Here is a 26,284-nt window from a genome sequence, read left to right on the forward strand (position 1 = left end):
TGGCGATGGCAGCAAGAGATGGATTAAGGACTAGAGGGCCCAAGGGAGGCTCTCCAATCCCCTTCCACCTCCTTCTTCCACAGCTCTCGGGCCATGCCTGCCCTCTTCTGAGACGACTTCCCACTGTCTCCACCCTTCCTTTCCAGGGCAGGCCTTGTTTCTGCCCCTGCTCCTGGGAAGCTTCCCAGCTCTGGGCTCCTCTGCGAGACAATCTAAGGGTCATCATCTCATGCCCTCTGGAAGCCCAGGTTCCTAGGTCCTCATCCCTGGTCACATCCATAACTTATGTGCCTATGGCTTCCCTGTCATGACCCTTGAAGGCCTGGACTCCAGCAAGGTTAGTAGTTTTGCCTCATTTCTGTGCTTTGGTCCTGAAACCTTTGCCCAGTGTGTGCCCTGAGCAAGGTACCGGGGACACAGAAGACGAGCACTTTTGCTCATGGGAGAGAGAGATGGCTGTCCATAGGTGGTGTGTCTTGAGGCTCTGCCCAGGAGTGAGTGAACCAGGTAGCCGCCGGGCAGAGGAGGCCTGGCCCAGAACTCACCTGTACCCCGCTGGGTCTCTGAGCAGTTCCCCAGGCCTCCCCTCAGAGGCTGGGCCCATGCCCCCCACGTTGTGTTCTGACACCACCAGTTCTGCCCGTCTGTTCCTGCCAGTGGACTGTGGGCTTCCCCCAACTGCTGCCATCGTCTCTGCCTTTTCCCTGCCCTGGGCTCTGGCGGTGCTATCCTCTTTCCCTCCAATCCAGTCAGGAAAACGTCCCCTGGCCTTGGTGGCGAGGCTGTGCTAGCCATCCCTTCCTTTGGCTCCTGGGCTCCCTGACTGCACGACATCCCCTTCTCCACCAGAGGGGCTTCCCTCCCTGGGGCTGAGCCGGGTGTCTCCTCCACCAGAGGGGCTTCCCTCCCTGGGGCTGAGCCTGGTGTCTCCTCCACCAGAGGGGCTTCCCTCCCTGGGGCTGAGCCTGGTGTCTCCTCCACCAGAGGGGCTTCCCTCCCTGGGGCTGAGCCTGGTGTCTCCTCCACCAGAGGGGCTTCCCTCCCTGGGGCTGAGCCGGGTGTCTCCTCCACCAGAGGGGCTTCCCTCCCTGGGGCTGAGCCTGGTGTCTCCTCCACCAGAGGGGCTTCCCTCCCTGGGGCTGAGCCTGGTGTCTCCTCCACTTCCCCCCCGGAACCCTGGCATGGCGAACCAGGGTCCTGTCCCCTGGGCTCAGGAGTTCTTGGAAGGCAGGCCAGCAGGGCCTGTCCAAAGCGGGAGCAGGGGTGTGGGGGGCAGCTTGCGCGCTCACCTCTGGCGCCGCTCCTTCTCCTTGGCCTTCTCGGCCTGCTCGATCTTGACCTGGGGCACACGCTCCAGGTTCTCCAGCAGCTCGTCCAGCTGGTGCTCGATGATGGTCAGCATCTGCACGGTGCCCAGGTTGGACTCCTGCTGGAGGCCGGCACACTGCCGGTACACGTCCAGCACCTTCTGGTTGAGGCTCTCCAGCAGCTTGTCCTACGAGTGGGCATCACACCCGTGGGTTCCCCCTGGTCCCCGCTGGGTCTGCCCCCAGTCCGTGGTCTGCCCTGTAGGCTTGGCACATGTCCCAGGGCCCTGCTCGGCGCTGTGAGCACTTGGGAAGTGTGGGGAAAACAGAACTTGGACACCTGGACTTGCATGGCCAGAGCTGTGACCCCCTTGCTGTTTTGTTGTCAGCTACATCTTAGGTTCCAGTGCCCCGGGGGGCTCATGCCTGTGGCTTGGCACCTCTGTCCTCCCCACGGGACCGCATCCTGTGACCTACTTTCTGTGTGGTCTTGGCCTGATGCACTCCCCTCTCTGAGCCTGTTCTGGCATTCAGAAAACAGCCCCCCCCCCCACAGCTGACACACAGGTGTGCCTAAGGACTAAATTAGGAATAGCAGGCAGAAAGACCTGTGCAGGCACAGGGCAGAGCCAGTGTGCACTGACAGCCAGCAGGGGGTAGGGCACATGGGCCTGTTCATCGCAGCTTCATGGACCTGGCCCCAGGCCAGGCATGCAGTAGGAGCTTACTAGGAATCTGGGTGAATTAGGGAACGGGCTACTCAAGAAGGATGTGTGCCACATCCTGGTCCCACTGCCTGGAACGTCCCTGGCTTTCTGTGCCCTTGGAATTCACATTCTCCCAGCCGAGCCTGTGGACGGCCCGTCTTCCTCCAAGCAGGGTCACTGGCTGGGCACATTGTACATATTTAAGAAACACATATTTGTTGAATGAAAGAAGGAATGGAGAAGGGGTTTTGGGCAGCTGACCAGTCATTGGTGCAGAAAAACACAGGTTGCCTGGGGTTTGGGACCCAAGGGCCTTCTCTAGCCAATGCACTAGAGAAGGTCAGGCTGACAGAGCCTAGAGGGGGTGATGAGCTACGGCAGCCCCAGAGCACAGCTGAACTGCAAGCGTGCTCTCCCACTGTCAGAGTTCCAGGCACTGGACCTCCTAGCAGATGCCTGTAGTAGCCCCCTCACTCCCGGTGCCAGCCTGTGGCCACCGGCAGAGGCAGATTAAGGTTGGTTGAGGCCCCGGACGCAGAAGAAAAGATTGGGCCCCTTAAAAAAAAGAGGGAAAATAAAAATACATGTTAATCGCCCTGGCCGGTTGGCTCAGTGGTACAGCGTCGGCCTGGCGTGCGGAAGTCCCGGGTTCAATTCCCGGCCAGGGCACACAGGAAAAGCACCCATCTGCTTCTCCACCCCTCCCCCTCTCCTTCCTCTCTGTCTCTCTCTTCCCCTCCCGCAGCCAAGGCTCCATTGGAGCAAAGATGGCCCAGGCGCTGGGGATGGCTCCTTGGCCTCTGCCCCAGGTGCTAGAGTGGCTCTAGTCGCAACAGAGCAATGCCCCGGAGGGGCAGAGCATCACCCCCTGGTGGGCAGAGCGTCACCCCCTGGTGGGCGTGCCGGGTGGATCCTGGTCGGGCGCATGCGGGAGTCTGTCTGACTATCTCTCCCAGTTTCTAGCTTCAGAAAAATACAAAAAAAAAAACAAAAAAAACCCATGTTTACCATATTTTTAAATAAAAAATATTATGTACTCTTAATGTTAAAATTGCACATATGAAACCAAACTTGGTGGCATTAGAAAAAGTGTAAAGTTGGGGTTTTGCGGGCCCCTTCAGATGTCGGGGCCCAGGGCGCGTGCCCAGTGTGCCCGCCATTAACTCCGCCTCTGGCCACCTGCACTCCTTCCACACCCACTGCCTGCTGGCTGCGGTCTGGGGGCCTACCTCCTGAGCGCCCTTGTACTCGCCGAAATGGAAGACTCGGGCTTTGAGCTCCAGCTCAGCAGCTGTCTCCTCCTCCTTGGCGATGGCCATCGTCAGTGTGGTGACCAGCTGCTTCAGCTGGGTGACCTCCCTGTCCCTGGATGGGAAACCAGGAGGGCCCTGCTCACTCAGTGGCCCAGACTATGACTGCTCCCGCCACTGTCCCAGGGCTAAGGGACCATGAATGTCAATTGTCTGCATGCCCGAGGGTCAAAGGAGCTGGGAGATGCAGGGATAGACTTTAAGATCTTTAACAATTGACATTAAGGACAAAGTTTAGTATATTCACACAACTGCACAATCATTGCCATAACCTAATTTCAGAAGATTTTTATCACGCAGAGAGAAAGCCAGTATCCATTAGTGGTCACGCCCTATTCTTGACCCCCACTTGATGTCTCTTTCCTGGACAATTGTATAAACGGACTCATATGCATGTGGCCTTTTGTGTCTGGCTCTTTCATTCAGTACAGTGTTTGCAAGGTCCACCGATGTGCCATGTGTCAGAACTTCCTTCCTTATGACCTCATATAAGTAGTTCATTGTGCAGACAGACTACGCTCTGCTGACCCACTCATCTGTTGAAGGACACGTGGTTTCTGCCCTTTGAGTCGAGGGAATAATACTGCTATGCACATGCACAGACAGGTGTTTGTAGTTCTCTTGGGTGTACATTTAGGAATGGAATTAAAACAATTTTTAAGTGATATAAGAAAAAATTTAAAAATAAAAATCTTTCACAATCATGGCAGACTGACCATTATACAGGAATGGGTAAAGTAGGTTTGCACTTATATGGAAAAAGGCATGCAGGTTACAGTTATAATACAGGAATAAACTCTGTTTCATGTACTCACAACTGTAAGTCTACATTTTTTTTTTTTTTTTTTTTTTTACCAGAGACACAAAGAAGGAAAGACAGGGACAGACAGACAGTAAGGGAGAGGGATGAGAAGCATCCACTTGTAGCTGTGGCACCTTAGTAGTTCATTGGTTGCTTCTTATATGTGCCTTGACCAGGGGACTGCAACTGAGCCAGTGACTCCTTGCTCAAGCCAGTGACCTTGAGCTTAAGCCAGCGACCATGGGGTCATGTCTATGATCCCACGCTCAAGTCGGAAACACCGCACTCAAGCCGGATGAGCTCGCGCTCAAGCTGGTGACCTTGGGGTTTTGCACCTGTGTCCTCAGCATCCCAGGTCGGCGCTCTGTCCACGGCACCACCACGTGGTCGGCTGTGAGTCTACTTCTGCCCACCCTGAATGCTGAGGTTTCCCAATCTGGAATCCCAGCGCTTAGTAAGGCTGGCATGGCTTCACCCAATGCAGGCAGCAGCATGCAATTCCTGGTCACAGTGACTGCGTGGACATCAGGCCACTTCACCAGCAGTGCCTGGGTGGCCCAAAGCTGACCCCCTACTCCCATAATGATTTTGTGGCTGTGTCTCAATTTGTTCATAGAACCTACTGGCATTTTCTTGGTCTTAAGCAAAGTGCCATAGGCTGCTGCTCTTTTTTTTTTTTTTTTTTGTATTTTTCTGAAGCTAGAAACGGGGAGAGACAGTCAGACAGACTCCTGCATGTGCCCGACCAGGATCCACCCGGCACGCCCACCAGGGGGCGATGCTCTGCCCATTCTGGGCGTCGCTATGCTGCGACCAGAGCCACTCTAGCGCCTGAGGCAGAGGCCACAGAGCCATCCCCAGCGCCCGGGCCATCTTTGCTCCAATGGAGCCTTGGCTGCGGGAGGGGAAGAGAGAGACAGAGGGGAAGGAGAGGGGGAGGGGTGGAGAAGCAGATGGGCGCTTCTCCTGTGTGCCCTGGCTGGGAATCGAACCCGGGACTTCTGCACGCCAGACCGACGCTCTACCACTGAGCCAAACCGGCCAGGGCACTGCTGCTCTTTTGCCCACTAGGGGTCCCAAGGTCTGTCACCTGTACTGCCATAGGGCCACAGCCCCACAGCAGTCCCCAGACTGCATTTCCCAGCTGTGGGGACAACGCTGAGTCCAGAAGACTGAGCGTGAGGGTTACTGAGCTGGTCTGGCTGGTTCTCTTGGGCTGAGTCTCAGAGGTCGTGTCCAGAAAGGCCATATGCAGCTCACAGACACCCCATCTGTCAGGGTGCTGGTGGAGCGCAAACAGGTCACCTGGGGTGACAGCAGAGAGCACCTTCTGGCATCAGGTCCTGCTTTGCCCCAACCCCGAGCGCCCGCTGCAGGGATGGGTGCTTTGGGATCAGTAGTATGTCTCCTAAAGGATACATGATTGCATTTGGCTTTAACCTGGGGTTTAATACTTCCTTCACTTTTAATGCCTTAACTGGTCAGTGTGCTGTCATCCTACAGATCCTACCATCCGACCGGTGTTGCTCCTCTACCATCCTTGTTATCTGAATATGGTGGAGGTGACTGGGATCATTTCTCCCTACTAGTTCTCTTTAAATGTAAAATTCTTAGGTCACAATCTTTTTTTTCTCAACTAGATTCCCTCCTCTAATTTACAGGAAATGCAGAGGCACAAGGGCCACACTGTTCGTTGTTGCTCCTCAGACTGGTGTGGGCATCACCTGCATGTTTGACAAAGATGCAGAGTCCTGGCCTCAACCAGGACCTGCCCAGGCAGAGACTTCGTTTGACAAGGTTCCCAGGGGAGTCCAGTACCCACAGAGTCACAGGAGGACTTTGCTGCCAGAAAAGTTACCTGAGTTCTCCTCCACACATGGACTGCAGGGGGACAGTCGGATGGAGAGGGAGCCTGGAGATCTAAAGGGTTTAAGGACAGCCAGCTGAGGAGTGGGAGCTTAGCTTGGATTCTGATTCAAATTACCAGCTTAAAAAATGCAATCACATATGGATTATGGGTATTAAATATTGAAGATTGCTGGGGTTTTTTTTGTTTGTTTGTTTTTTTCAGGGACAGAGAGAGAGTCAGAGAGAGGGATAGATAGGGACAGACAGATAGGAACGGAGAGAGATGAGAAGCATCAATCATCAGTCTTTCATTGCGGCACCTTAGCTGTTCATTGATTGCTTTCTCATATGAGCCTTGACCGCGGGCCTTCAGCAGACCGAGTAACCCCTTGCTTGAGCCAGCGACCTTGGGTCCAAGCTGGTGAGCTTTGTTCAAACCAGATGAGCCCGCACTCAAGCTGGCGACCTCGAGGTCTCGAACCTGGGTCCTCTGCATCCCAGTCCAACGCTCTATCCACTGCGCCACCGCAGATTGCTGGTTTTGTAAAGATAAGATGATGGTATTGATGTTATGTTAAAGAGCCCTATCTTTTTAGAAATATTTAATATTTACAGATGAAATAATGTAATGCCAGGAATTTGTTTAAAAATAATAAGGAAGATGGAGAAGTGGATGGGGTCTAGTTGGAAGGAGATTGGCAGTGAGCTGATCACTGTTGAAGCTGGTGGTGGGACTGGAACTCATACTATTTAATATATACATTTGAAATTTCCTTAAAGTTATTGGGCTGAATTGGAGAAGTTATAGGAAGTTTTTTTAAAATAACAAGAAAGAGGATTCCTTTATAAATATATACTTGGGAACAATCTGACCAGGTGGTGGCACAGTGGATAGAGCATTGGACTTGGATGCAGAGGACCCAGGTTCAAAACTCTGAGGTTATTGGCTTGAGTGTGGACTCATCTGGCTTGAGCGCGGGCTCCCCAGCTTGAGCGTGGGGTCACTGGTTTGAGCGTGAGATCATAAACATGACCCCATGGTCTCTGGCTTGAGTCCGAAGGTTGCTGACTTGAGTCCAAGGTCACTGGCTTGAGCAAGGGGTTACTTGCTCTGCTGGAGCCCCTTGGTCAAGGCACAAATGAGAAAGCAATCACTGAACAACTAAGGTGCCACAACAAAGAATTGATGCTTCTCATCTCTTTCCCTTCCTGCCTGTCTGTCCCTATCTGTTTGTCTGTCTCTCTTACTAAAAAAGAAAGAAAGAAAGAAAGAAAGAAAGAAAGAAAGAAAGAAGAAAAGAAAGAAAGAAAGAAAGAAAGAAAGAAAGAAAGAAAGAAAGAAAGAAGAAAGAAAGAAAGAAAGAAAGAAAGAAAGAAAGAAAGAAAGAAAGAAAGAAAGAAAGAAAGAAAGAAAGAAAGAAAGAAGAAAGAAAGATGTGGGGACATATAACCAGAAAGTTTAGTAGACTGGTAGTATTTAAAAAAAAGAAAAAAAAAGGAAAAAAGAGTTAGCATCTTTCTGCGGAAATAGAGGGAGAAGCACTAGGAATCTGTCTCCCACCCGGACAATAACTGCACAGGCAGAATCCGATGAAGCCATTTGGAATTCTGGGGTGTCGAAGCTTGCAACTTCTAGGGGAAGCCTGGACAGTAATTGCAATTAATTTCAGCAAATTTCAACTCAGAGCATAGTAGCAACTATCCAGCCTTTGTTCAGAACCACTGGCAGGCACCTGTGTACGTTTCCTGGCGCGCTTGCATGGCCTGTGGGAGCTAGCTAGGGTGGGCAAAAGGATCCTGTCCAAATATTGGACATCTGAGCTCTGATCACTGATTGGTACTTTTTTTTCTTTTTTTGGTTTTATTTTTATCTTTTTAATTAAAAATTTTAATTTATTGTACTAATACGGATTCAAGTGTCCCACTCAAAATAACACCCTCACCCCCCAACTACGTGTCCCCCATTACACCCTTTCTGCCCCCCTGCCCCTAACTCCCTCCTCCCTTCCCTCCATTCCCTCTGGGATTTGCTGTCCTGTTACCTGTATCTATGTGTTACATATATATAATTTCACTAATCCCGTCACCTCCTAGTGGTTTTAATTTGCATTTCTCTGATTGGTGACATTGAACATTTATTCATATGCCTATTGGCCATCTGTATGTCCTCTTTGGAGAAGTGTCTATTCAGTTCTTTTGCCCAGTTTTTAATTGGATTGTTTACCTTCCTGGTGTTGAGTTTTACAAGTTCTTTATAAATTTTGGTTATTAACCCCTTATCAGACGTATCAGTGAATATATTCTCCCATTTTGTGGGTTGTCTTTTTATATTGCTAATGGTGTCTTTTGCTGTGCAAAAGATTTTTAGTTTGATACAGTCCCATTTGTTTATTTTGTCCTTTATTTCACTTGTCCATGGAGATATATATATATGGGCAAAAATATTGCTATGAGAGATATCAGAGTTTACTGCCTAAGTTTTCTTCCAAGATGTTTATGGTTTCATGCCTTATATTTAAGTCTTTTATCCATTTTGAGTTTATTTTTGTGAATGCTGTATGTTGGTAGTCTACTTTCTTTTTTTTGCATGTACCTGTCCAATTTTCCCAACACCATTTATTAGACTGTCACTACTTCACTGTATGCTCTTTCTTTGTCAAATATCAATTGTCCATAAAGACGTGGGTTTATTTCTGGGTTCTCTGTTCTGTTCCATTGATCTGTATGCCTGTTCTTATGCCAGTACCAAGCTGTTTTGAATTCAATGGCCTTGTAGTATAACTTGATATCAGGAAGTGTGATACCTCTGGCTTTATTCTTTATTTTTAAGATTGCTGAGACTATTCATGTTGTTTTTCGGTTCCGTATAAACTTTTGAAATATTCTATATCTTTGAAGAATGCCACTGATATTTTAATAGGAATTGCATTAAATCTATAGATTACTTTGGGTAGTATAGACATTTTAATGATGTTTATTCCTATCCATGGACACAGTATATGCTTCCACTTGTTTGTATCTTCCTTGATTTCTTTTTTCAATGTCTTATAATTTTCCAAGTACAAGTCTTTTACCTTCTTGGTTAAATTTATTCTTAGGTACTTTATTTTTTTTTTGGTGTAGTAGTGAAGGGGATTGTTTCCTCAATATCTCTTTCTGACAGCTTATTGTTGGTGTATAAAAATGCCACTAATTTCTGAATATTAATTTTATATCCTGCCACCTTGCCAAATTCATTTATCAGGTCTAGTAGTTTTTTGACTGAAACTTTAGGATACTCTATATACAGTATCATGTCATTAGCAAATAATGACAGTTTTACTTTTTCTTTTCCAATTTGGATGCCGTTTATTTCTTCTTCTTGTCTGATTGCTGTGGCTAGGACTTCCAGAACTATGGTGAATAAAAGTGGTGAAAGGGGGCACCTCTGCCTTGTTCCTGATCTGAAGGGGATTGTTTTTAATTTTAACACATTGAGTATGATGTTGGCTGTCGGTTTGTCATAGATGACCTTTATCATGTTGAGGTATGTTCCCTGTATTTCCAGATTGCTGAGAGTTTTGTTCATAAATGGGTGCTGAATTTTAACAAATGCTTTTTCTGCATCTAGTGATGTAATTGTGTGATTTTTATCTTTCATTTTCTTCATGTGATGAATCACATTTGTGAATTCATGATTTGTGAATATTGTACCAACCTTGCCTACCCGGAACAAATCTCACTTGATCATGATGTATGATCCTTTTACTGTGTTGCTGGATTCAGTTTGCTAATATTTTGTTGAGAATTTTAGCATCTAAGTTCATCAGGAATATTGGTCTATAGTTTTCTTTCTTTGTAGTGTCTTTACCTGGTTTTGGAATGAGGATAATGCTTGCCTCATAAAATAAGCTTGGAAATCTTCCCTCCTTGAATTTTTTGGAATAGCTTAAGAAGGATAGGTGTTAGGTTTTTTTTTTTTTTTTGAATATTTGGTAAAATTCGCCTGTGAAGCCCTCTGTTCCAGGACTTTTGTTTGCTGGGAGTTTTTTGATAACTGTTTCAATTTCATTTGTTGTAGTCAGTCTGTTTAGATTTTCTGATTCTCCCAGATTGAATTTTGGAAGATTGTATGTTTATAGGAATTCATCCATTTCACCTAGGTTGTCCAATTTTTGGCATATAGATCTTCATAGTATTTTCTTACAATCCTTGTATTTCTGTGGTTTCAGTTGTTACTTCTCCACTTTCATTTCTAATTTTATTTATTTGAGTCCCTCTTTATTTCTTGATGAGTCTGGTTAAAGGTTCATCAATCTTGTTTACCTTTTCAAAGAACCAGCTCTTGATTTCAATGATCTTTTGTTTTTATTTTTAGCCTCTATGTCATTTATTTATTCTCTGATTTTTATTATTTCCTTCTGTCTACTTCCTCTGGGCTTTATTTGTTATTCTTTTTCTAGTTCTTTTAGGTACAGGGCTAGGTTATTTTTTTTGAGTTTTTTCTTGCTTCTTAAGGTATGCCTATAATGCTATGAACTTCCCTCTTGGGACTGCTTTTGCTGTGTCCCATAGATTTTGGGTTGTTGTATGTTCATTTTCTTTTGTTTCAAGGAAATTTTTTATTTCTTCCTTAATCTCATTGTTAACTCATTCATTATTTAATAACATACTATTTAGCCTCCAAGTGTTTGAATGTTTTTCAATTTTTCTATTGTAATTGATTTTTAGTTTCATGCCATTGTGATCAGAGAAGATGCTTGATGTGATTTCAATCTTCTTAAATTTATTGAGACTTGTTTTGTGTCCTAACATGTGGTCTCAAAAAAAAAAGTGTAGAAAATGTATCATGTATTAGAAAATGTATCATGACCACTTGAAAATAATGTATATTCTGTTGCTTTGGGGAGAAAAGTTCTGAAGATATCTATTAGATCCAATTGATCTAGTTTGTCATTTAAGGCTGCTGTTTCTTTGTTAATTTTCTGTCTGGAGGATCTATCCATTGATGTTAGTGAAGTATTAAAACCCCCACTATGGTATTGCTGTCAATCTCACCCTTTATGTCCATGAAAATCTGCTTTATATACATTTAGGTGTTCCTATATTGAGTGCATAAATATTTAAATGGCTATATCCTCCTGTTGGATTGCTCCCTTTATCACTATGTAGTGACCTTCTTTATCCCTTACTACAGCCTTTGTTTTAAAGCCTATTTGTCAGATAGAAGTATTGCTATCCTAGCTTTTTTTCATTTCCATTTGCCTGAAATAGTATAATATTTTCCATTCCTTCACTTTCAGTCTATGTGTATCTTTTGTTCTGAGGTAGGTCTCTAGTAAACAGCATATATGTCAGTCCTGTTTTCTTATCCATGCAGCTACCCTATGTCTTTTGATTGGAACATTTAATCCATTAAGTTAAAGATTATTATTGATATGTACTTATTTATTGCCATTTTATTCTTTGAACTAGAGTCCTCCTACTCTCGATTTTTTTTACCCTTTGCTCTTTTCATAGCAGGCTCCCTAACATTTCCTGCAGTACTAGTTTGTTGGTAATGAATTTCTTGAGCACTTTTTTGTCTGGGAAACTTTTTATGTCTCCTTCAATTTTAAATGATAGCCTTGCTGGATCAAGTAGTCTTGGTTGTAGTAGGTTCTTGTTTTGCATCACTATTTCTTGCCAATCTCTTCTGGCCTCAAGTGTTTCTGTTGAGAAGTCAGATGTCATCCTTATGGGGGCTCCTCTGTAGGTAATTATTGCTTTTCTCTTGCAGCTTTTAGTAGTCTTTCTTTGTCTCTTAACTTTGGCATTTTAATTATGATGTGTCTTGGTGTAGGCATCCTTGGTTCCTCTTTAATGGGACTCTCTGTGCTTCTCGTAGTTGTGTGACTTTTTCTTTCTTTCATCAATTTATGGAAATTTGCAGCTATGATTTCTTCAAACAGGTTCTTTAGCCCTTGTTCACTCTCTTCTCCTTCAGGAACCCCTATGATGCAGATGTTGTTTTCTTCATGTTGTTGTAGAGGTCTCTTACTGTTTCCTAAGCCTTTTTGAGCCTCTCTCCTTTTTCTGCTCTGCTTATGTACTTATGTTTATCTTTTCCTCTGAATTGCTGATTTGATCCTCCATTCAGCCTCCTTCTGTTTCCTTCTAGTGCAGTCTTCAGTTCTGATATTTGTCATTTCTGACTGGTTATTTTTGTATGATTTCAATGTCTTCTTTGATGCTTGCTATCTTTTTAAGTTCTCATTGTGATCATTCATTGTTGTTCTAAGATCCTTAAGCATCCTAAAAATCTTTTTTTTTTTGGTAGCAGAGACAGAGTCAGAGAGAGGGACAGATAGGGACAGACAGAGAGGAAGGGAGAGAGATGAGAAACATCAGTTCTTCATTGCAGTTCTTTAGCTTTTCATTGATTGCTTTTTCATATGTGCCTTGACCAGGGGGCTACAGCAGACTGAGTGACCCCTTGCTCGAGCCAGCGACCTTGGGCTCAAGCTGGTGAGCCTTGCTCAAACCCGATGAGCCCATGCTCAAGCTGGCGACCTTGGGGTCTCAAACCCGGGTCCTCTGTGTCCCAGTCCGACGCTCTATCCACTGTGCCACTGCCACTGGTCAGGCTATTATTTTTTAAAATTTTAAGATTTTATTTAGAAAATTAACTTTAACATGGTGACATTGATCAATAAGAGTACATAGGTTTCAGGTAAACATTTTTATGGCATTTGAACTGTTAATTATGTTGTATACCCATCACCAAAGAGAAATTATTTTCCATCACCTTATATCGGTCTCTCTTTATACTCCTCCCCCCAACCCCCTCTAACCCCTTCCCCCACGTACCTGTCCCCTGGTAAGCACTTCACTTTTATCTATGTCCATGAGTCTTCAGTTATATATCCCACATATGTGTGAAATTATACAGTTCTTAGCTTTTTCTGATTTCACTCAGTATAATGTTCTCAAGTTCCATCCATGTTGTCATAAATGTCACTATGTCATCATTTCTTATGGCTGAGTAGTATTCCATTGTATATATGTACCACTTCTTCTTTATCCAATCTTCTATCAAGGGACATTTTGGCTGTTTCCATGTCTTGGACACTGAATAATGCTGCGGTGAACACGGGGGTTCATGTGTCTTTTTTATTTTCTGATCGATTAAATTTAACAGAGTGATGTTGGTTACAGGGTAAAAGTCATAGTTAACATTGTTCAACTAGAGTCCATAGATTTTTGGGCAAACATCTCCACATCATTTGGACAGTCGATTATGCTGTATACCCATCACCCAAAGTCAAATCATCCTCCGTCACCTTATATTTGTCCCTCTTTATGTCAATCTCTTCCCACTTCCTCTAATAACCACTGCACTCCTATTTCTGTCCAGGAGTCTTAATTTTATGTCTCACCTATGTATGGAATCATACAGTTCTTAGCTTTTTCTGATTTACTAACTTCACTCAGTATAATATTTTCAAGGTCCATCCATGTTGTTGTAACTGATACTATGTCATCGTTTCTTATGGCTGAGCTGTATTCCATTGTACATATGTACCACATCTTCTTTATCCAATCCTCTAGTGAAGGGCACTTTGGTTGTTTCCATGTCTTGGCTACTGTGAATAATGCTGTGATGAACATGGGGGTGCATGTTTTTGAGTTTTGGGGGTATATACCCAGTAGAGGAATTGCTGGGTCATATGGTAGTTCCATTCTTAATTTTTTTAGGAACCACCATACTTTCTTCCATAGTGTTTGTACTACTTTACATTCCTACTAATAGTCGATGAGGGTTCCTTTTTCTCCACAGACTCTCCAACACTTATTACCTGTCTTGTTGATAACAGCTAATCTAACAGGTGTGAGGTGGTATCTCATTGTAGTTTTGATTTGCATTTCTCTGATAGCTAGTGAAGATGAGCATCTTTTCATAAATCTATTGGCCATTTGTATTTCTTCTTGGGAGAAGTGTCTATTCATGTCCTTTCCCTATTTTTAATTGGATTGTTTGTTGCTGAGTTTTGTGAGTTCTTTATATATTTTGGATATTAGCCCCTTATCTGAGCTGTTGTTTTCAAATATTATCTCCCATTTAGTTGCCTGTTTGTTTTGTTGTCAGTTTCTTTTGCTGTGCAAAAACTTCTTAGTTTGATATAGTCCCATTTATTTATATTTATCTTTGCCTTTACTTCTTTTGCCTTTGGGGTCAGATTCATAAAATGTTCTGTACAGCCAAGGTCATGAATTTACTACCTATGTTTTCTTCTATGTAATTTATTGCTTCAGGTCTTATATTTAGGTCTTTGATCCATTTTGAATTAATTTTTGTGCAAGGGGACAAACTGTAGTCAAGTTTCATTCTTTTGCATGTGGCTTTCCAATTTTCCCAGCACTATTTATTGAAGAGTCTTTCTTTTCTCCATTGTGTGTTTTTGACTCCTTTATCAAAGATGATTTGCCCATATATATGTGGTTTTATTTCTGAGCTCTCGATTCTGTTCCATTAGTTTCTGTGTCTCTTTTTCTGCTGATACCACACTGTTTTGATTATTGTATCTCTGTAGTATAATTTAAAGTCAGGTATTGTAATACCTCCATCTTTGTCTTTTTTTCTCAGAATTACTTTTGATTATTTGGGGTTTTTTATGGTTCCATACAAACCTGATGACTTTTTTGTTCCATTTCTTTACAAAAAGACATTGGAATTTTGATGAGAATTGCATTAAAATTTGTATATTGCTTTGGGTAATATAGCCATTTTAACTATATTTATTCTTCCTATCCAAGAACATGGGATATTTTCCCATTTCATTGTGTCTTGTTTGATTTTCTCTAATAATGCTTTGTAGTTTTCCATATATAGGTCCTTTTTATCAGGAAAGGAGAGAGATGAGAAGCATAAACTCATAGTGGCAGCACCTCGGTTGTTCACTGATTGCTTTCTCATATGTGCCTTGACTGGGGGGCTCCAACTGAGCCAGTGACACCTTGCTGGGCTCAAGCCAGTGACCGTGGGGTTATGTCTAGGATCCCATGCTCAAACCATTGAGCCTGTGCTCAAGCCGGTGAGCCTGCACTCAAGCTCGATGAGTCCATGCTCAAGCCGGCAACCTTGGGGGTTTGAACCTGGATCCTCAGCATCCCAGGCTGACGCTCTATCCACTGCACCACCACCTGATCAGGCATGCATGGTTAGATTTTAATCAAATGCTTTTTCTGCATCTATTGATATGATCATGTAAATTTTTTCCCTTTAGCTTGAAGATTGCTTTTCAAATTGATTTTCAAATGCAGAACCAGCCTAGCATAACATACCTGGGGAAAACCTCACTTGGTCATGGTATTTAATTCTTTTTATATATTGTTGAATTCAGTATTTTGTTGAGGATTTTTATATCTCTGTTCATGAGAGATACTGGTCTGTAGTTTTCTTGTAATATTTTTGTCTGGTTTTGGTATTAGGGTAATACTGGTCATATAAAATGAGGATGTGTTCTATTGCCTGGAAGAGAATGTACAGAATTGGTATAATTTCTTCCTTAAATATTTGCTAGAATTCATCTTTGAAGACATCTGGATATGATGCTTCCTGTTTTGGAAACTTACTAATTGTTAATTCAATTTCCTCAATAGATAGGTCTGTTTAGATGGTGTGTGTGTGTGTGTGTGTGTGTGTGTGTGTGTGTGTGTGTGTGTCAGAGACAGAGAAATAGAGAGGGACAGATAGGGACAGACAGGAAGGGAGAGATGAGAAACATCAATTCTTCATTGTGGCTCCTTAGTTGTTCATTCATGATTGCGCTCTCCTATGTGCCTTGGGAGCCATCGCAGAGCAAGTGACCCTTTGCTCAAGCCAGCGACCTTGAAGTCAAGCCAGCGACCTTGGGCTTCAAACCAGTGATCCTTGGGCTCAAACCAGCGACCATGGGGTTATGTCTGTGATCCCATGCTCAAGCCAGAGACTCCGTGCTCAAGCTGGATGAGCCCGTGCTCAAGCTGGCTACCTTGGGGTTTTGAACTTGTGTCCTCTGCGTCCCAGTCTGACGCTCTGTCTACTGCACCACTGCCTGGTCAGGCTGTTGTATATATTTTTTAACTTTATTTTTCCTTAGGGAGGTTAGTAGAGTTCATGGAAGTTAAAAGCATACATGCTGTGACTCCTCTGTAAATAAAGTGTTGGTGCTCTCGTGATGGCTCAGCTGTGGGGGTGGTTCAGTTGGCCAAAGCCCAGTTACTAGACAGCACCTCCAGGAGTCTGCGAGATATGTGTGAATACGTGTGTACTCTCACCAGGTTCTTGGAATCTGGGAGGCTGGCTCTCTCCAGCTCATCTCTGTGTGTGTCTCTGCTGCCTCCCAGCTTTTTAGGAAACACAATCTTTCCTGAGAGCTGGTGGTTTCATATAACTGTGGAGACTTCCAGCAGGAGTTTCTTTGTGGCAGGACATGGGCCAACAATACATGGGTATTCAGGAACATGGTTTCTCCATGAGACAGCAAAGCCTTGAGCTGGCTTCTACCTCAGGGCCTTTGCACTTGATTTTCCTCTGCCTGGCACCCTTTTCCCAGATCACTGTCTCGTTGGCCATCACTCAGGAAGTGCCTGGCTCAAATGACATCTTCCCCTGGAAGCCTTCCCTGCCCTCCTCAATCTGTGCCACTGTCCACTTAGCCCAGGGGTCCCCAAACTTTTTACACAGGGGGCCAGTTCACTGTCCCTCAGACCATTGGGGGGCCAGACTATAAAAAAAAAACCCTATGAATAAATCCCTATGCACACTACACATATCTTATTTTAAAGTAAAAAAACCAAAACGGGAACAAATACAATATTTAAAGTAAAGAACAAGTAAATTTAAATCAACAAACTGACCAGTATTTCAATGGGAACTATGCTCCTCTCACTGACCACCAATGAAAGAGCTGCCCCTTCCGGAAGTGCGGCGGGGCCGGATAAATGGCCTCAGGGGGCCACATGCGACCCACGGGCCGTAGTTTGGGGACGCCTGATTTAGCCCCTTCTCATACCAGTCTCTTAATTTTCTTTCAAGCCTGTGTCAGTATCTACAAGTCAAATCTGTGGGCCTGTCTGTTGTTTTTGGCCTCCACGGAATGTTAGCTCCATGAGGCAAGGCCTTACCTTATCCTTGGAGGACTTAGACCCAAGACTGACCCAGAACAGGTGCTCAGACTGTGTTTGGGAGTGAATCCCTTGCTCCGAACAGGCCTCATGTAGTGCCCCAGCCTGATCCTGCCCAGCCCAGCTCTCCTGGGCTTGCCATCAGCAGAATTCACCTGGGGTGGGTAATAGGTCCTTAAAGATGTCCCTTCTGGCTGCAGATCGCTCCAGTTTGGTGTGGCTCCACCTACGTGACCTACTCCCAGGCTGATCCTGGGTCTCCATGCCCTCAGCGTCCCTGCCCAATAGGACACGTGACCTCACCAGAGCCAGGCACAGACTTCAAATGGAGTTTTCCAGAGCACAGAGATCAGGGCAAGGCCAGGGCTGGAACAAGGAGGGTGAGGGGGTGCACACCGTCTGGCTCCCAGTGGTTGTGGGTGGCACAGGATGACAGCCGGCCAGAGAGCCCACTGCTCACTGGCCTGGGCAGCCCCTCTCGAGACTTACATGCGGGCCTGGGTGTTTTTCAGGGAGAAGCTCAACTCCTCCAAGGTCTCCTCCATCTCCTGCGTGTTCTGGATCAGTGAGAGGTTCTGCTCCTCCAGCTCCGTGAACACGTCCAGGAGCTGCTGGGGCTCCGTGAAGTACAGCTCCAGTGCCTGCAACCAGAGCTGTGGGTGGGTGTGCAGAGGCAGCGCGCTGGCTCCCGCAGGCCCTGCCCCTGTGGGGCCACTGACCTCCTCCTCGCCGTCCGGGTCCTCTTGCACAGGGACAGCCGAGCTGGGCCTGTGGAGAGAGGGGAACGCAGGGCCCCGGGCTCAGCCTGGGCTGTGGTGCCCACCCCGGTGGTGAGGACTGCAGCATTTCTACAGAGTCTCTCCACCCCCAGACCCTTTGTCCCTTGTCCACTTCACCAGTGCCCAGGTGGTGGCACCAGCTTCCTCTTGGTCCCCCAGCTCTTACACCACAGGTAAGGGGATATTTTCAGGTTTCAAAGAACTTATGTCCCTCCAGTTAGAATAAAAGTAGGCCTCCACCCGGGAGCTGCCACCCTCCCCACCCTCGCCTCACCCAGAGCCCGAGGTTACTCTGCTCCTGCCCTACAAGCACCTTTCTTGTCTCTGTAGGTGCTAACCCTGCCTCAGGGCCTTGGCACTGTGGCTCCCACTGCTGGGGCTGTTCCTCTCTATTTGCTATCCTGCTTTAAGAAACCACTGGCACGGGCTTTTCTGTCTATCTCCCTATAAGGCCAGGAGCCGCCATCATGGCCATTCACATGCAGGTTCCCATTGGATTCGGACAGACGGTAATGAAACAACGGAGCCAATAACTGGTGGGCCATCAACTTTAATCCTAGCTTGCACCCGACGGGCAAGTAAAAACACACACTAGGCTCCAAAACCCACTCATTCAGTGCTCACAAAGCTACTGACTTATCCGAGTTTCCTAGAATCAAAGGTTTCTAGCTCACCAGCCTTATTCACCTCTGCAGCCTGCTAGCTTGCCCACAAATTGCATGAGCCAATCAAACTCTTTCTCTGCCCTGGCTTCAGGCCTGCCAGCCACCTGCCCAGGCTCCCACGCGGCTCTCCAGGCCCTCACCCCGCTGGCCCAAGGCGGTCCAGACTCCACGGGGCAGGTGAGCACCCTGGCGGTAGCCCTGGCACTGTGAAGGCAAATGCCAGGCGACCATGAGATGCTGTGGTCAGTGCCCTGTCCCATATTCACATCTTGTGAAGCTTACTCCAGCAAGCATCGAGAGGCCAGGGGTTAGACAGGCGTGAGCCCTGGCTACAGGACTGCCCGGGACCCCCTGGCACTGTTGCTGATGGAGAGAGAGTGCGGTGGGTAGAGTCAGCTCCCTTGTGAAAGGAAGGGTGGGCATAAGAAAATCGCCTCTGCTTATGTTGAGGTTGAATCATAAACACATGCCAGTACACCTTTGCCCTACACAGCCACCTCGTGTGATTTAACATGCTGTTTACTTAAAAAGAGCTGGAAGGCCACGCGGGAAATAATGAAACTCCTCACAATGCTGCCCAGGGTTCCCTGGGCCGGCAACCTGGAAGGAGGTGCGCAGGGACTGGGGTTAAGACTCCTTAGCGTATTCCTTCTATAGAACTGTAATCTGTGAACATTCCAGTGAGAAAGGAGTGACCGGGTGACCCAGCAGCTAGCTAGCCACGTGTCTGTCCGTCCTATGAAGCAGGTGGGGGGGGGGGGACAGCTCTGGCTGCAAGCGGAAGGCTGGAGGGACAGGTTTGCACCGGCCCAGGGATCTGCTGGGGGTTTCTGTTTGTCCCTCACCATGTTTTTAGAAGATTTGAAAGTAACTGTCACACTTAAATCTGGGTAATTTTATAAAGAAGCCTTAGACTTCCGGCTTCTCTTGAATGGCTCTGGCCTGTTCCCGCCTGGGGCAGCACCCCCTGGCCACAGAGGGCTGGTGGAGGACACGTGCCATCCTGCTCCGTGTGCCCACCTGGCTGCCCTTACCTGTTCCTATTTGACTAGTCGATCAGCACCCAAGTGGGCCACCCCAGGCTTAAGTTTCCCGAATCGCACAAAAACAAACCTTTCTTAAGTCAGACTATATACTCGCCAGGCTGGCAACAGCCCTTCCTCACACTCACCCCTTCGGGGAGTCTAGGCCCCTTCTGGGCGCCTCTGTCTTGGAGCCACCAGGGGACACCCCCCACCACCCCCCAGCCACCTTGGCAGCTCCCCCAAGCCCACTCACCCATTGGGCTGACTCTCCTGGTCGAGGCCGATGGCGCTAGACAGGATCCTCCCTGCCCGTATCACCTGCAGCACTTTCCAGAGTTTCTTTGGGCCTTGCCCCATTGGAGGAAGAAGGGGAAGAGTTTCTATGTGCCCCCACCCAGGGTGGGGCCCCTCCAGCCTGGGGTGACCACATACCTTTGGAGCTTGTCTTGTACCTGATCCCTGGTCCTATAAGAAGCAAAGAAAGGTCCCAGATGGCCATGGCTGCAGCCAGGCCTACAGCCACACTGCTCGGGACCCCTCAGGAACAGAAAGAGAGGCGCGTAGGATGAAAGCCCCTTGGGTTTGAGTCGAAAGCCAGCCCCGCTTCCCCAAGCAGGTGCGTGGGCTGAGCCACGAGTGGCTAAGGGGCAGCTGCTGCCCCAGCTAGGGGTCTGCAGAGCATGGAAAGAGCCACATCCACAGCCTGGACACCTCCAGGGCTTTTGCTAGCTGGGCACAAGGTGTAGGGGGACCAAGGGGTCTGTCTTCTCTTTTCGACTACCTCTGTCCCCTTGTGTGGAGATGACACTGTTCTCTTTGGGGACCTTGGCTGCCTCCTTGGCCTGTTTGAGAGCCAGTTGCTTCTTCTCTTGTCCTTCCAGCCACTCCTTGGGTGACAGCTTGTACAGGAAATCCTTGTAGACCTTGAAATGATGCAGAGTGTCTTCAAGTTTGGAGATTTCACTAAGCCGGGGAAGGGGACGAGTCAAGTCAGGCTCGCCCACTGGGAGGCCCTTCCAGGGGGGACCGCAATGCTCCCTGCCTAAGAGGGGCAGGCACAGAAACACCGCTGTGCCAGGGAGAGGATGCCCACCCTGCAGGGACCAATGTGGGTTGTACCTCGCAGAGTGACAGCCCTCCCGGGGCTGAACCTGGGGGCCTTAAAGCCATGTGAGCCTTGTGTCTTGGCGGTGTGGCTTTGGGCAAGTCACTGGACTTCTGGCCTTAGTCACCTCGTTTGTAAGATGGGTAGCAGCTTGGCAGGGCTTGGAAGCCCTGAGATGTTTAGGGTTCCGTGTTAAAATGATGAGTGGATGAGTGTGTGTTGTGAGGGGCCCCTTGGACTAGGGAAGACGTGATGGAGGAAAGTGTGGGCAGGCCAGGCCAAGCCCAGCCTGCCTCTGACCTCACCTTTTCATGTTCATGATCTGGGTGGTCAGGCCTCGGATTTCGGTGACCTTCTCCAACTTCAGTTTGGTCTCCTTCTCTGCCCTGGAGGGTGGGGTGGGGGCAAGAAGCCAGTCTCAGATTGTCAGAAAAGGGATGTCCACACTGTCCTGCGGCTGGCTGGAGGTGGGGAGCTCCCAGGGACCTGGCGTCAGGGGCAGAGGGGAGACGAGGGCTGGGGCCGGGTCCAGGCTAGGCTGGGGGGGGGAGCTCCCAGGGACCTGGCGTCAGGGGCGGAGGGGAGACGAGGGCTGGGGCCGGGTCCAGGCTAGGCTGGGGGGGGGGTCCCAGGGACCTGGCGTCAGGGGCGGAGGGGAGACGAGGGCTGGGGCCGGGTCCAGGCTAGGCTGGGGGGGGGGGGTCCCTGGGACCTGGCGTCAGGGGCGGAGGTGGAGACGAGGGCTGGGGCCGGGTCCAGGCTAGGCTGGGGGGGGGGGAGCTCCCAGGGACCTGGCGTCAGGGGCGGAGGTGGAGACGAGGGCTGGGGCCGGGTCCAGGCTAGGCTGGGGGGGGGGAGCTCCCAGGGTCCTGGCGTCAGGGGTGGAGGGGAGACGAGGGCTGGGGCTGGGTCCAGGCTAGGCTGGGGGGGGGGTGTCCCTGGGACCTGGCGTCAGGGGCGGAGGTGGAGATGAGGGCTGGGGCCGGGTCCAGGCTAGGCTGGGGGGGGGGGGGGGTCCCAGGGACCTGGCGTCAGGGGCGGAGGTGGAGATGAGGGCTGAGGCTGGGTCCAGGCTAGGCTGGGGGGGGTCCCTGGGCAGACGGTGTGCGGCCAGCCAGCCCCTCTGGCCGCAGGCTCACGCTCTCAGGGACCTGGCGTCAGGGGCGGAGGGGAGACGAGGGCTGGGGCCGGGTCCAGGCTAGGCTGGGGGGGTCCCTGGGCAGACGGTGTGCGGCCAGCCAGCCCCTCTGGCCGCAGGCTCACGCTCTCAGGGACCTGGCGTCAGGGGCGGAGGTGGAGATGAGGGCTGGGGCCGGGTCCAGGCTAGGCTGGGGGGGACCCTGGGTAGACGCTGTGCGGCCAGCCAGCCCCTCTGGCCGCAGGCTCACGCTCTCAGGGACCTGGCGTCAGGGGCGGAGGTGGAGACGAGGGCTGGGGCCGGGTCCAGGCTAGGCTGGGGGGGGGGGTCCCTGGGACCTGGCGTCAGGGGCGGAGGTGGAGACGAGGGCTGGGGCCGGGTCCAGGCTAGGCTGGGGGGGCCCCTGGGCAGACGGTGTGCGGCCAGCCAGCCCCTCTGGCCGCAGGCTCACGCTCTCAGGGCCTGCACCGAGTTGCGGTCATTCTCCCTGAGGAACTCATCAAACAGGGCCGAGTCCTTCTCCAGGGACTTCTCAGCCCTCTCCAGCTTCGCCTCCTCCTCGGCCTCCAGGAGTGCCAGTCGCTGGATGTCACTCTGCTTCATATTCAGGGCACGCTGAGGGCCACAGAGCAGGGGTCACTGTCCTCACTGGGGTAGCCCACCCGGGTCCCCTTCACGGGAGCAGATGGGCCTACCTGGAGGAGGAACATCTGTCGTTTCTGGCTGATGTACTTGTGTATGCTGTCGGACTCCCATTTTCTGTCTGCAGTGAGAGAAAGGAGACATCTGGGGGGTAGGCAGGCAGTGGGAGGGGACCAGGCTCGTGGCTGAGGCTGGAGAAGGTATCGTGAGAAGTGAGGAGCCAGCCAGCTGCTCCTGGACCAGTGCCGTGAACGGGAGAGCGAGCGCTGTCTCCAGCAAAGGGAGAGAAGGCTCTGGGCTGTGTCACAGCTCCCCGTCTGGAGACAGGACCAGGTGGGAAGAGCCTCTCTTGAGGTCGCACTTCCCTCACCTGGAAGAAGACTCTGGACACTTTGCCCTGGAGGCTTCACCCAGCTGAACTTAACAGAATGCCTATTGCTCAGGAGCCGAGAGCAAAGGGGAGCAGCAGCATCTCTAGCTGGGGTACCCAGCTTGGGCAGAGTCAAGTCTACACCGCCGGGGGAAGCCAGGTGCGAGGAAATGAAGGAGGGCGCCTGGAGGACCTTCCAAAGAACAAGCAGGGAGGCAGCTCCAGGGCCGTGGGGCCCCCTCCTTGGCCTTTCTGGAGAGGAAGACCTAGACACTCCCCACCTTTGAAGAGCTCAGGGACTGTAGAAGGGACTGCAGAAGCACGCGACGCTCTCACCTTAGTTGTCTCTCAAGTCCTCTTTTCTAAGAGAAGCCGATGAGGCACAGGAGTCCCGATTTAAGGCTGGATGCCTGGCAGTGAGCCCAGCAGACCCCTGTCCGCCTCCTCGGCCTACCCTGGGCAAGGCCCTGTCCTGAAGGAGACCCAGTTCTTCCCTGAGAACCAAGGCTGGAACACTGACAAGTCTGTGTCCAAACCCCCTGGGTCCAGCCTTCCCCACCCAGTGCCACCTGCCTCTCCTGGGTCTCGGGAGTGGAGGCTGGGGGGGGGGGGGAACAGCTGTGCCGCTCCCCCCATGCAGCGCGTGGCACACCTTCATCAGAGCAAGTACAGGGCTCCCACCCGAAGAACAAACCGCGCGTGTCCGGGGAGGCTAGCAGCTTCCTTACGTCTCTATTCACATTCACTACACCTGTAGTCCCGGGGGTTCCAGGGCTCCGGTCCCAACTTCTTCTTGCTAGCTTTGTGATACACTTTATCCTGTGTACTTGCTAGCTTCGTGATATACTTTATCCTGTGTTCTTGCTAGCTTCGTGATATACTTTATCATGTGGTTGCTAGAGTATTAATGGATTTTCCACTTTTTTCTATCTACAGCAGTGGTTCTCAACCTTTCTAATGCCGTGACCCCGCAATACAGTTCCTCATGTTGCGGTGACCCCAAACCAAAAAATAATTTGGGTGGCTACTTCATAACTGTAATTTTGCTACAGTTATGATTCGGAATGTCAATACCTGATATGCATTATATATTTTCCGATGGCTTTAGGCGACCCCGCTGGGGTCGCGACCCACAGGTTGAGAACCACTGATCTACAGTGTCTGACAACATTGAATCCCACAGCCATGAGGTTGCTCCTGTCATCAGCCAGGAGAGGAAACTGTGGTGCAAAGGATTTAGCTAACTCGCCCGGGATGGTGCAGCCATTAAAGCTGAAGCTGAGGTCCCAACCCGGGCAATCTAGTTCTACATTGACTCTACTTATCTCCAAGTTAAATGCCTGTATTTTATATGGCCTGCATTCACTGTGTGCCTAGTCAACACTCACTCAGAATGCATGCAGTACTGGGCTTCGAAGGCTTTTAGACTTACAGTCCATCTGGAATTGATCTTTGTGATGCTGAAGGTAGGGGCCAGAGGACAGACAGAGAAGACCCCCCCACACACACACACTGCACCCCAGCCCTTCCTCTCTAAATGCATTTTTTTTTTTTTGACAGAGACAGAGAGTCAGAGAGAGGGACAGATAGGGACAGACAGGAAGGGAGAGAGATGAGAAGCATCAATTCTTTGTTTCAGCACCTTAGTTGTTCATTGACTGCTTTCACATATGTGCCTTGACCTGGGGGGGGGGGATATAGCAGGTGATTGACCCCTTGCTCAAGCCATCGACCTTGGGTCCAAGCCGGAGATCCCGGGTTTCAAACCTGTGTCTTCCAGGTCCCAGTCCCACGCTCTGTCCAATGCGCCACCGCCTAGTCAAGCTCCAAGCGCTTTTAAAGCACGGCCCCATCGGGGGCGCAGATCAGACATTGGGGAGGGAGGAGCAGCACCTTTGGTCATGGAGAGCTTCCAGGCCGTCTGGTCCTGGAAGCTGCGCAGCTGCTCAGCCTCCGCGAGCGCCTCCTGGTCCTCAGTCTCGTCCTCCAGCTGCATCTCGCGCCGCAGGCTGGTGTGCCTGGCCAACACTCTGGATGAGTAGGTCATCTTCTCATGCACCCGCAGCGTCTTCTTCCGCTCCCGCTCCTGGGGGCAGGTCACATGGGGTCCCGCAGGACCTGCCTCCACCCACCCGCTCCCGCCCCACCTGGACCGGGTCTCCTGTGGCGTCACCCCGCTCCAAGGTCATGTGGACTTGCGGTGGTGGCGCGCATTTAGCTGGGACAAGGTGGGCGAGGGGACGAGGTGGGGTGGGGGTGCGCACGCGTGCGCGCCAGCAAGGCTGTGGCACTGTGTGCACGGGGGAGCGCCCTGGGCTCCTGTGCACCGCTGCCCCAGGTTGAGAGGGAGCACCCCGCTGCTGGGGTGGCAGGAGGGCCACCGGGTGAAGTCCAGTCTTCCCACCACTCAGATGTGCATCCTAAATCAGTAGTTCAGGGACGTACACACTAAAAGATGATTCCTGGTTTATCAGAAATTCACACTTAAAGGGAATGCCTTGTATTGTGATTTGCTAAATCTGACACCCCCTAGATTCAGGGAATCTGTCTTCTGAGTTTCCAAAAGAAACTTAAAAACCTGAGTTTGATCTTTAGTCAGTGCTGGGGCTCGTGCTGTCTTTGGGTGTGTGCGACCCCCCACCTAACAATTCTCCACCCTGCCGCCCCAGCCTTTCATTTGGGCGGATCCCAGAATGGAGGGGGGAGTTTGGGGCCTCTTCTTCCTGGAGGCCTAGTGAAGATGTCTGGCTACTGGGGTGCCCAACCCCTTCTGCTGTGCAGGCCCTGGGGGAGGGGTCTCCGTGTCCCTCACAGGCTGGGTAGCCCAGCCCACCCCGTCAGATAGCCCCTCACGTGAACTCTTCATTTGGCTCTTTTCTGGGCCAGAGCTATTTCCTGTGGGGCCTGGCAGGTGCAGAACCCGATGCATCCTTTGAAGAAGACCGCTTAGGGAAAGCCCAGCTGTGCACGAGCCAGTGTGAAACTACCAGTTTGTACACTGCTATATAATAACGAAGCTGGGAAAATGTCACCCTCTAGAATCCCAGGGGCAGAAGGTCTGTGTTTAGAAGCTATTGGGCTTTTGGTCACAGTGAGGGTGGGGGCTTTACGGAGTGGGGTGGGGGAAAGTGTGAGATTGGGGGTCTGTGCTGGAGTGTGAGGTTGGGAGTGCTTTTGGAAGAAGGCAGTTAGCCCCAAAGCAGGGCCAAGTTGGGAAAAGAAAATCAGATCTACATTGGTAAGGAAAGAGAAAGGTCTCTCAGTCAAGGTCAAAGAAAGTCTGCGTGTGTGTGAGCAGCAGCTCCTACTCTGGGGGCCGCAGGGAGGCCTGAGCTGCTCAGTGTGGCTCTTCGTGGGTGCTTCCTTCCAGGGCGCGAGTGGGTGCACAGCGTGGCAGAGGGGGAAACAGTGATGGAGGGCTGGTGCCCCCCCAGAGTTTCTCGGCTAGAGGGGTGTCAT

General features: G+C 49.7%; 1 protein-coding gene across 1 annotated transcript in view; it reads right to left on the minus strand.

Annotated features, from left to right (window-relative positions):
• The window catches only part of CFAP100 (cilia and flagella associated protein 100), a 51,494-nt gene that overhangs the window by 1,283 nt on the left and 23,927 nt on the right, over window positions 1–26,284 (minus strand). Inside the window, exons 5-15 of the mRNA XM_066352725.1 lie at window positions 24,719–24,911; window positions 22,509–22,576; window positions 22,265–22,428; window positions 20,981–21,061; window positions 20,352–20,533; window positions 20,003–20,035; window positions 19,824–19,917; window positions 17,821–17,869; window positions 17,591–17,742; window positions 3,244–3,379; window positions 1,290–1,495 (exon numbers count right to left, since the gene is read on the minus strand). Of these exons, the coding sequence (XP_066208822.1) occupies window positions 1,290–1,495; window positions 3,244–3,379; window positions 17,591–17,742; window positions 17,821–17,869; window positions 19,824–19,917; window positions 20,003–20,035; window positions 20,352–20,533; window positions 20,981–21,061; window positions 22,265–22,428; window positions 22,509–22,576; window positions 24,719–24,911 (1,358 nt within the window). The remainder of the gene's footprint in view (window positions 1–1,289; window positions 1,496–3,243; window positions 3,380–17,590; window positions 17,743–17,820; window positions 17,870–19,823; window positions 19,918–20,002; window positions 20,036–20,351; window positions 20,534–20,980; window positions 21,062–22,264; window positions 22,429–22,508; window positions 22,577–24,718; window positions 24,912–26,284) is intronic.

The sequence above is a fragment of the Saccopteryx leptura genome, chromosome 11, assembly GCF_036850995.1.
Source record: "Saccopteryx leptura isolate mSacLep1 chromosome 11, mSacLep1_pri_phased_curated, whole genome shotgun sequence".
NCBI lineage: Eukaryota > Metazoa > Chordata > Mammalia > Chiroptera > Emballonuridae > Saccopteryx > Saccopteryx leptura.